Below are 10,908 nucleotides of genomic sequence, written 5' to 3' on the forward strand. Positions count from 1 at the left end.
AAGCTCGACATCTCCAGCTCAGTCGCCGTCTTGTCTGATCCTGGTTGCATCATTCCTCGAAGCGGGGCGAAAGGCTGAGCTAAGCCGGATCTCATCTCGCATATCACACCGCATCCCAGATCGCCAGCTTCCCACAAACTCACTTATTGGATTATCGCTTCTTAGTCAATTCGACATCTGTCGCATATTATTCTACTATTGTCAAGTATTATTCGTTAGTGTTCGAAGTTCAGATACTATTGGTTGCAACCACGACTCTGAAAAGCCCAACAAAGCTTCGGTCAAGATTCCTGCCATCTAGCCAAGACGAACTCGGCTCGCAGAGATGGATACCTTACTGTAGGTGGCTTGCATGCGCTCGTGCAGAACTCATGTCCCAAAACCCTTGCAACAGATGCAAGATTGATATTATGGCTATGGCGTTGTGATGTCTTTAAAAAGCTCGCATCTTCCACTCAGCTCTTTTCCTCTGTTCTTGGTTCATCCCTAGCCCCTGACCCAGTCTTCTTCGCCACTGCTATAGCTACACGTGGAACAATTTCGTGCTGGGAGATATTATTTGACGATGTTTATTCACTGACACGCAAGATCAATCATCGGTCAAATGAAACTATAAACTGATTCAACGGCATTCTAGGACAGCTGAGATTGCGGCCAACGCCCCCCGGTACCGCCGGAGGAGCTCGACCTTCATTGATAGTATTCATGATGTGTCTGAAGATAATGACATGGCGCCGGCCCAGCTATATAGCACCATGTCTGGGCGGCTTTTCCACTCCGGCCGTATCACAATTGTTATGGTTGGACCACCTGCTCGCGGCAAAACGTAAGTTTGGCAAGTCTGCAGCGGTTGGGCCGAAAAGCTTACAATAGACAGACACATCTGTGTGTCTATGGCACGCTATCTCCAATGGCTTGGCGTCAAAACTCGGATTTTCCACCTGGGAGACTATCGCCGAGCCACAATAGGCCCTGACGGCTCACTTCCTGACGACTATTTCTTCCCCGATGCTTCTCCTTCATCCATCATCCTGCGTCAAAAGATTCTAAAGAAATGCCGTGAAGATATCTATGCCTGGTTAAACCATGAAAATGGCCAGGTTGCTATTTACGATGCAGTCAACCCAACGGCGAGTGGAAGACGTTCCCTGGCTAAGGAATTTGCAAAGCACGACGTCCAGGTGAGGAGTTAAAAACTGGTCGATATTGGTCTGGTCTCTCTGTTGAGTTTGCTGACAACAGATGCTGAAAAGACTCTATTTATTGAATCGTTTGTGGACGACGAGCGAATTTTACATGACAATGCCATCAATGTCAAGATTTCATCACCGGATGTAGGTTTCACCAAAGCCACTCTATCACATCCCTTCCCTCCAGCCACTGACCGCAGCCATAGTTTGCTGGAATGGATCCTGAAGTAGCGGCGACAATGTATCTGAAAAGGATAGAAATGAGGATCCCGGTATTTGAAACCATGGACGAAGAGGAACTCAACTATATCAAGATGATCAATGCTGGGGAAAAATTCTTCTACAATAACGTTAGCTTCGGTTACTTGGCGCACAGAATTGTCTTCTACCTCACTAACCTTCATATCAAATCACGGACTACCTTCTTTGCCCGTGCGGGCACAACAACAGAAGAGGATTCGTACAAGGCCGACGCAGACCTCTCAGAACAAGGCAGATTCTATGCCCAGCGAATGTCCGAAACCCTGATAAAACATCGCGAACAAGAAAGGCTGGATATGATTGCCAAGGGCGGACTTGATGTACCTCAACGGCCTCTTTCCATTTGGACATCAACGCGTCTTCGCACAATACAAACTGCTGATTATCTTAAAGAAAAGGGATACAAGGTTCGGCAACGTTCTCAAATGAGCCAAATCAATCCTGGTGTCTGTGAAAAGATGTCAGAGCGAGTGATCAGGCAGATCTATCCTGAAGAAGTTGAGAAGCATGGGCTTGATCCCTATCATCATCGATACCCCCGTGCGGAGGTAAGCTACATTGGTTAATTGGATTACGGAAATGCCCGGCGACTAACGACATATCTTGTAGTCCTACCATGATCTTGCCGTTCGACTTGAGCCTATCATCCTGGAGCTAGAGCGCGAACAGAGCGATCTCTTGATTATTGCTCATGAGTCTGTTCTTCGTGTGCTATTCGCCTATCTCATGCACTGTTCTACTATGGATATTCCCAATCTTAAATTTCCCCGCGACGAAATTATCGAGATTATTCCTGCCGCATATCAGAACGAAGCCAAGCGTATCCGTATCCCGGGCTTGGATCCAAAGCTACTCCCAGGCTCTCCCGATGGTATCAGTTTACCCGCCAGTCGACCCATGAGCAGACCTGAGAGCGGCCAGATGACTCCCGTTCCTGGCGGCTTGGGTAGCCCAGCTGAGCCTCTGGAGAGGCCGAGCTCAGAGAAAGTAATCAACACCTCAAAAGACATGGTGGCAGACAAGATCCATGACGAAATTTAAGTAGTGAGCGTCAATATCAAATTTACAATTACGGTTCAGTTCCCACAAATGAGGAAGCAAGATTGTGGTGGTGGTGGTGGTGGTGGTGGTATATGTGATTGTTTGGTGTTTCATCTTACGCAAATGGATTCGAGACGAACAGATGCTTTACGGTAAAATAGCAAGTTTTGGCAACTCTTCGACGATGAAAAATGTTCAGGTGCTTGACGAAAGAGGGAGAGCCTAGCCAAGACCCCATTCATCCAATGAGATACTTCAAAGCTTCCGATCCTCCCGCCCTTTGCGAGGAAGCAATTTCGTATAATGTCCGTTTTCTTTTACACTTGCCTCTCGGTGACACTTCGAGTCAGCCGCATAGAGCTGGGCCAAAGCCCAGGCGCCCCTACCCCTAAGATATGAAGTGGAAGGGGAAGGAGCTGGCCAACCGGCTGAAGGTGTCGCATAAAATTCGAGACACACGTCTGTTGAGTTGAGACAACCACCCTAGAGCTTCTGGACCATCCTTTGCCACTTTCTGTGCTGCCCAGGTGATGCAAGCGGCCCAAAGCGGCCAGACACGCAGACAAGCGGGTGGTATTTTTCCTCTCTTGTCTCTGTCTCATACACCTTCCAATATTGCTCCCTGCATATGCGAGTTTCAGTTCCGAGATTGTAGGGTTGCATGTAAGAAGGTTTGAGAGCTAAGCTCACACACTAAAACGTGCCGTCCCTACTCTACCTTTTTTTTCAACACTACACGGAGTAGTACTACCTCATAGTCTCAGCTTCGACACTTTTCTTTTAACCTCCCCTGAGCTACATACAAGGGTATCATGAGGACTTTAGGTTCAGCCGTGCGCAGAAAGCCCTCCCGATCCGTGGATTATGGCTCTGTCTTGAGTGTCTGGGTTGTGTTACGCAGAGATTTACGTGGTACTTGCGGCTGTATTTGCTTCTTCCTTCCTTGTCTGATCGCCACGAGAGATTTATAAACCGTTGCTTACTCCGTACTACTACCGCGCCACTTCTTGTCTCATCGGGACTACGCTGTGTCGGATATAACAAAAAGATATTGAGATTTTTGTTTTCTAAATTCACTTTTTCGATGCTGAAAGAATAAAAGTACTGCTTCTCCCTTGCGGCTCCTTGCTTCTGATGTCCCTCAGCGCTGCATTGCAAGTAAACCCCGAAGTGGCCTCGCAGCCTGATTCCCTCAGGCTATGGGATTAAGACACCACCACACCAACCCGCGGAAGAAAAAGGAGGCGAGACAAGGCGAGGCTGTGGTCGGAATCGTATAGTAGGCGGCCTTTACTAATCTAATTACGAGACATTGGCGGGATGGAGCGGGAGAGGACGGAAGCAACTTCCGAGACGGGTTGGTGATGCAAGGGGAGAAAAGGCAAAAAAAAAAAAAAAAAACGTACCTACATACTAGTAGCGTGTAGTATCACAGAGCAATAAGAGTAAGAAGCTATAAAGACACTTTCCTCCTATGGGCTGAAAGTGTCTGAGACATACAGCTTCTTATCTAGATGGCTTATTTCATAAGAAAAGAAGTTGTACCAGTATGTATTATGCATATTGTTTTACAAATGGCTTCAGTATGGCTGCGATGTGATTTGCTGATTATTTTGGGCGGCCTCTTGAAACAAGGCTTGCTTCTAGGCCTATTTGTCAGAGGATGAGCTGTCTATTCTATGTAGCTGATTACATGTGCTGAGTGACGCTATGTGCATGGTCAATCTTAATACATTGGGTAAGCGGCAGAGTTCGTTTGATGGGCCTCTGAGCTGTGTATAGGACAAGGCAAATTGTATATACAATTCTGTTGTGATGTGTGGTTGTGAGTTTGGTGATGAAAGAGACTTGACGGCTTATCCGATGAAGTTCTACTTGCAGCCCAAGCGTGCAGAATCTGTTTCAACTACTTCCTTGCATTGCAACCATGTTTATTCTACCTATTAATACTCGCGCCGGTAGCTAGAAAGCCCAAAATTGCCCCTGGGGCCTGAGCCATCCATCTCATCTAACACGTTATAGCTTCAAGTAGCTGTTGATCGCGAGATAGGTAGGCTGACTGCCACTAGTCTTCTATACTTGGTAATCCAGATTCCCAGAGACAGTTCAAGAACGTACATGTATGCTGAGATTGCGTAGATTGTGCCTTTTTCTAGGATTATACGACTGTTAACTGGTTCGAGATGTTCCACGTCATGGTACATAAAAGACTGGCTTTCAATTGAGCTTGTAAGTAACCCAGAACACTGTCTCGATTTCATATCTGTAACCAGGTGGCTTAAAGAAAAAAGTTGGAGAGCTAGTTGTAGGCGTCATAGCTGCATCTGCTTTCCACATTCTTCATGGTTTGCTTCCCACTTCGAAGCATGGGCAGCCCTCCTTTCTGCCGTGGCGTTTTCATCATTCATCATTCATCATCCACATGGGAAGACGGCCGGCTACCTTGACAAAGCATGATGAATGCCCTGCAGGTTAATCGCACGAAGTAACGCAAACAGGGGCTACTAGAGACTTTTCATGACGGCAGAAGTATGCATGCACATATGAAGCACTAGCACCCAAGATGGAGGAGTAAAGACGACTAGAGACAAAGCTCCAGCGCGGCCGGTGCAAAAGCAGCCGCAACCAAAGCTCAACGGTCAACCGCGCAGGAGAGGAACAGCTTTCCGTGGCCGGCTGTATCAAGTAGTACCAATCAGATACCTACAACCTGTCTGTCTGATGTAGTACGCAGTAGGTATTATACCTTGCTCCCTGCAGCTGCAAAAGGCCGTCTGACCTCGCCGAAACAAGCAAGGGCTAGGAGTAAGTAGTCTTGTGAGTGCAAAGTATTACTACTTGCAGCGTCACTACAAACACTAGTGAGAGATACTGCCGACAAGTCCATCTGATTGGGACAACTAGGCCGTAATAGCTTCAACTCTTTCCCCTAATGTTTTGATAGTAATACTAGTAGTAGTAGTTGCCTCTGCTTGTACTTGTAGGCTGTTCCCCTGGGTATAGTCAATTAGTGGTGAAATCGTCTTCCAAATGTGACGCGGTACAGCAAGTGAGACGAGCATTCGGATTCGGGGTCCCATCCGGGGTCCGCTACTGTAGTACCTCTCTTAATCCATCGACTGCAGAGTAGGCTGGTCATATATGACTGGGTGATTTTTAAATCTACCTCGCTTTATGGGTGTTACCCAAGGCACGGAGTACATGCATGGAGCATTTTGGAGCATTTATGCAGTTCTTCACCAAAAAAGCATCATGACGAGCGGGTAGTAGCGTATATTTTGCAGCCGGTAGCAAATCTTCAAGCTCGTACCACTATGCGCTGATGATTTTCTTCTTCTCTTGGCACGTTTGTTTCTGAACGAACAGTTGGTTGCCTCTCGCTTTAGCAGGTACAATTAGTGAGGTGGAGGTAGTGTTCTGCAGTGGTAATCGTAATAGTAGTGAGAGCTTCAAAGAGATGGAAGCTGTTAGTCTTTGTGGCGATTGCCATTCAACCGAGGGAAAAGCAACGTGGAAGAAATCATCTCTTCATGGCAACTTCTTCTTCTTCGCTGCTGTGTGCCGGCTTCACAGGCCATGTCGATGCACCTCCATCGTTGCACCGCATCGCGGCCACCACTTTGGGATCACGTCCCGTTACTTGCGTCGTCCACAAACTGTACAGGGGCTGTTCCAGGTCTCGTGGCCTCGGGGTGGGGCCTGGCAAAGACATGAAATGAGATGCTAGACAGCACTCCATAATGCTCGTAAAGCCAGCAATGAGTCGCCGTGGTCGAGATCAGGGTGCAAGACACGCCCTATTCACACGCGCAGATTGCAGGTAACACCGGGATGGACCTAAGCTGAGGCTCCCGTCGTGTCAATTTCAATCACCACCACGCACGTTTCCATCTGCCACTGCGCCATGACTGTTAAGCTCAGGGTCTCGGTGGATACCTACCCTCTCTTGCGAGAAACATTGTCGACTGTGGAGCACTCTGTAGACTATTCTCTCGCCGTGGGCTTGAAGCTCAGCAAGTTTGCAGCCATATCTACACGCGGCGTCAAAGAGCAGCTGGTGCTACATCCGCCCGCCGATGAATTGGGGCGAGCCGGACAGGGCGCCACATTGCAGCTCAGCCAATTGACGATGGCGATTGGCTGCTGCGTTTCTGATCCAAAGGGAGGCATTGGTAATCCCGGTTCTGCCAACCCAATTGAGACCGGGCTGGCAGCTGGTCAGGCTCTCGCAGCAGAGCTCAATTCGATATCAGGGCCGACTCCACAAGCATACATTCGCACTGCTGTCTCCTTATGCGCGTCGATGGAGATTTCTCGCCATGGGAGACGAAGTGCTCAGGGTCTTAGCGTTGCATGATTTCGGTCATGAGACCCTGACGAAAAAGAAGACTGAAGAGGCAAAGAAGGGAAGAACACAAGGAAAGTCGGTATAACCGGCCAACTTTGGCTCTCGTAGCCTCATCTCTTGAAGTCAAAGTTTCAACAGAATAGCAATGATACTGCGCAGCTGGGCTAGCCAGCATGTTGCTGCAATCTCAGCGATAGTATACCAATACAGCAATAAGATCGCCCTCAGCGTCTGGACGAGCTAATGCCAACTGGCGATGCGCACTAGTCTTGGTAGCTTTCGCCGGCTCTGTCTCGCCCAGATGACTTTCAGCATGACGTTGAGCCCCAATGTGACCAAGACAGAAAGAGACGTGAACAGGGGGGGGGGAGAATGCTTGCAATGTTGGCGTTCGCGCTATGCTGCGGGCCTTTGCCAGCAGCAGCGTACTGGCAGCAATTGGTAATGTGCAGAGAGAGCGCCGAGCTGTGCTCACTTTGCGCAAGTCATGGCAGTAACTGGAGCTCCATGAACGCAAGGGGCCAATCTCTGGAGGGGCAATTAATCTCTCAGAGCTCATATCTCCGACCATACAGTTGCGAGGCCCTGTGCCGTGGAGAGACTGACAGGAAAGCAGACACGCAGAGTATGGAAAGTTGATGGTAGTCAAGCCGTGCCCACAGAAAGCCCCATAGAGGCTGGAGCTAAGATGCCCCCGTCGCTAAAGCAGCCTGAAAAAAGATGGAGAAAAGCACCCAGATAGCGAATACCAGCGCTTTGGTTTGCCTCCATGGTGTAGCTGGATCTGAGTGTTGCTTTCTAGTGGTAGCAGCATCAAGCCGTTGGAGACATTTTTTCACGGATCGGCCTCCCATATGGCAAGCCTTGGAGATGGGGAGGGGGCTAGGGGGTGCCGGATATGCCTCTAATGCCTTGATGCTGCAACTGGTGAGGGGAGCGGAGGGGATTTGAGAATGCTATGCCAATGCTGGCAAACTAGCCATCGAGCACACAAACCTTGGGCTGGGCGCCCTTATCCACTGTGGCCACGGATCCAAAGAGCTGCTCTTTTCCTCGTGAGAATCTCAGGAACGCCATTGCTCCACCATTGATATGGCCTGGCGAATGGTGGTGATTGCCTCTGAAGAATGTACTTGCCCAATCACTCCCTGGGCTTCCCACCAACTCACCTTGGGCTTTCAGGCACAGAGCCTCGTCTTGCATTCGAAGCTGAATGCTGGGATGCCGGCTGCTGGGATAATCCCAATACTAATGATGACGCTCTGCTGCCGCTAAAAAAAAAAAAAAAAAGGCGCAGCTACCGTCCGCGACCCGCTAACAAGGCTCTGAGAAACGCAAAAAAAGAAAGAGGCCTGCATTGGATGTGGTGACGGACACATGATAAGCATCTCGTCGGCTTTGACGACAGGTACAGAATGCCTGGATGCATGGCAGCACAAAGGAGCCATTGCTCAACTCTAGGAGGGTCTTTGGCGTATGTTGCGAACGGTAAGCAGCGCCATATTTTCTTCTCAAGCCGACGTTGCAAGCCTCAGTTAAGCCATTGATTATTGATCGACGGCTACTGGTACTCATATAAAGTACAACTCCATACTCATGTGTTGATATGCCTGCGCAGGAAACAAACCCACACGCGCATGCCGCTACGTTCGGCCCCTTGCTGAAACATGGCGTTGAGTGTTGGCAGGAGTACCTGAGCATGTAGGTATATTGGGTTGAAAAAGAAAAAAATATCAAAGAAGACACAAAAGAAATTGAAAAAAAGACCAGTCACATCCTTGGTTTGTGTACGCACACTTGAACTAGCACTGCTGCACGATGCTACATTTCTATATGTAGAAGCAGAGGCAGCAGTAGCGCATGCGCCTATGAATAGCGTGTCAGATGTCCGTGTTGCCACAGCGTATCTGCTTATTCTGAGTACGGCGCACATGCAAGCATCCGAATCTTTGACTGCGAGGAGCCTGAAGGCAAATCTGCGTGTCTTGCGACTGGGCTGCAATTGTACATGGGAGTAGCATCCTGATCCTGATTGAGCCAGATGCAGTCGACTTGTTTCAGGGACCCGACTCAGGGTTGGCTTTGCTGGCTTTGCTTGGCTGTTGGCTGTGGCAAGCTCACGCACACACACACGCACGCACACATGTTTGCAGCAGTAGGGTGTGCGGCTTATGTGAACGAGCGTCTGCTGTCGAGTGTGAGGTCATCATCCATGGGTCCTATTTTGGGCAAACGATGCTACTCGCAAATCGTCGATTTCCACAGGGGCGCACTCTGGACTGGCGAGATGCACCCTTGGCTGCGCGGCAATGGCCCGGAGAAAAGCAGCAGACAACGGAAGCCAAGAATTGAGCCAACTGCGCGCACATATTAACCGGTAGATGAGGAGGCATTCAGAGACACTGCCACATCTGGCGTGACCTGGATGATATCACTAGCATCATGATTGGAAGCACCACCCCTGGGGCATCTTGTGAGAATCCTGATGCATGCACTACACATGCAAGCCGTATGTAGGTATGAGCGAAATATATATATCAAATTCTCGCCTGTGCATTCGGCCGCAGATCGCAGAGACACCTAGATGCTGGCCCCCCGGCTGCGTGAAATCTCGCCGCCGGTGGGAACTAGGGTCTCCAAGGTTTGGCAAGGTTTGGGCCAATTTGAACCACCTCCTTCGTACGGAGCAGTTCTCGACACCAAAGCGTCAAGTTTGAGTTGTAGCCGTAAGAGGTGGCGTTTGCTGAGGGCAATAAAGCAAGGCGCAAAAGGGGGGTGTGTGGTGGCGGCTACAAGCCAAGGTGGTAAGGGGGACATCCGTCATTCTCATCAATTGACTCTCATCAGCAAACCCCAACGCCTTTCCCTCTGTCTGGGCCCGCGATGCATGGCCCCAGGGAAAGATGATGATCATGAGAGATGAAGACATGGTCGTCAAATGACCTGGCAAAAGGTAAGCGATTTGTGGAAGCCTCTTGCAGAGCCATAATTCAGAAACTCGTCGTTACTCAGCAGCAAGAAAAAAGACGGTGCTACCGGCATATCAGGCCATGGCTTCTTGCCACCCTATCAAACGCTCCGCCTGAGCTATACCCGTATTTGGCCAGACTTCGTAACCGTGCCTAGCATCTGGGGGTAAATTAAGGTCGTGGTAGCAGCCAGTAGGTACCGAGAAAAAGGGGAGTCGTCTGCGATGATGATGCGGTTATCTTTCAGACGTCTGCCCTACCTTGCCGTGGGAGGGTACGCAGGACCGACGTCAACGCGGCCAGCGGAAGCTGTGCCTGCACCTGGCCAGTACCGGTACCTGAGCATCACCTCGTGAGCTGCCGTGAGGGAGCTCCGACGCTGTCTGATCCGATGGGAGGTAAGCCGTTAGCAGCCCGGGTCTCGTCCTCCAAGCCTCCCTAGCTCTATTCCTCCGGAGAGCTGCGAGTCTGCTGCTGTCTATGTGGTCTGGGACGACGCTGGACAGCAGCAAATGGCTCTCTACAGGTACTAGTGGCCGCTAGAAGAGCTTCAGGCTTGCATGGTTCGCTGCATGGCCCTGTCTTTGACTTCCGCTTGCCGAGTTTTAGCGCCAGGTGCCCGTCTCAAAAATGAGCACATGAGCACGTCGAGCCTAACGCTGTGGATCCCCTACTGGATCTCTGGCTGGCGCTGCCAAGTACCCAGACGTAGGTCCTGGGTGGTGGTACAGGCTTTGCTAGCAGCAGCACTCGTCGAATTGTGCACGGAGCCGGAGCAAGTAGAAAAAGAAGAGAACTGCGAGTGAGAGGGAAGAACAGGATAGGATGCCGGCATTGGGCCAGCTGAGCAGAAGAGGCCTTGAGTACCGGGTACCTGCACCCAGCCCAGGCGAGTCCGGCAGGCACAAAGCAGCAGCAGCAGTACCTGACCTCTTCTTCCCACAATAAGCGCGCCCCTACCGGCCTGTATCCATCAAATTTCTCTGCATGGATTGAGTGCATGTACTCCGTAGCAGGTCACCCGCCATCGCGCCGCTGTAGTGGGCTTAGGCGCCCCTCCTGGCCAAGAGCTACTCGCGGATTACCTCACAGTACAGAG

General features: G+C 50.2%; 3 protein-coding genes across 3 annotated transcripts; all 3 read left to right on the forward strand.

The window, feature by feature from the left end:
* Positions 1-728: 728 nt before the first annotated feature.
* Positions 729-2,492, forward strand: TGAM01_v200558 (elongator complex protein 2; the record flags this gene model as incomplete). The annotated part of the gene is made up of 5 exons (XM_018808167.2): positions 729-826; positions 878-1,181; positions 1,254-1,334; positions 1,397-1,999; positions 2,061-2,492. The coding sequence occupies 5 exons, from the start codon at positions 729-731 to the stop codon at positions 2,490-2,492; spliced, it is 1,518 nt and encodes a 505-aa protein (XP_018658567.2).
* A 3,904-nt stretch (positions 2,493-6,396) lies between these two features.
* Positions 6,397-6,849, forward strand: TGAM01_v200559 (hypothetical protein; the record flags this gene model as incomplete). Its single annotated transcript, XM_018808168.1, has 1 exon — positions 6,397-6,849. One exon carries the CDS (start codon positions 6,397-6,399, stop codon positions 6,847-6,849), a length of 453 nt encoding a protein of 150 aa, XP_018658568.1.
* A 1,406-nt stretch (positions 6,850-8,255) lies between these two features.
* On the forward strand, positions 8,256-8,517 carry TGAM01_v200560 (hypothetical protein; the record flags this gene model as incomplete). The annotated part of the gene is made up of 2 exons (XM_024548578.1): positions 8,256-8,328; positions 8,459-8,517. The coding sequence occupies 2 exons, from the start codon at positions 8,256-8,258 to the stop codon at positions 8,515-8,517; spliced, it is 132 nt and encodes a 43-aa protein (XP_024406589.1).
* Positions 8,518-10,908: the final 2,391 nt, after the last annotated feature.

The sequence above is a fragment of the Trichoderma gamsii genome, assembly GCF_001481775.2.
Source record: "Trichoderma gamsii strain T6085 chromosome Unknown Scaffold_2.2, whole genome shotgun sequence".
Lineage (NCBI taxonomy): Eukaryota > Fungi > Ascomycota > Sordariomycetes > Hypocreales > Hypocreaceae > Trichoderma > Trichoderma gamsii.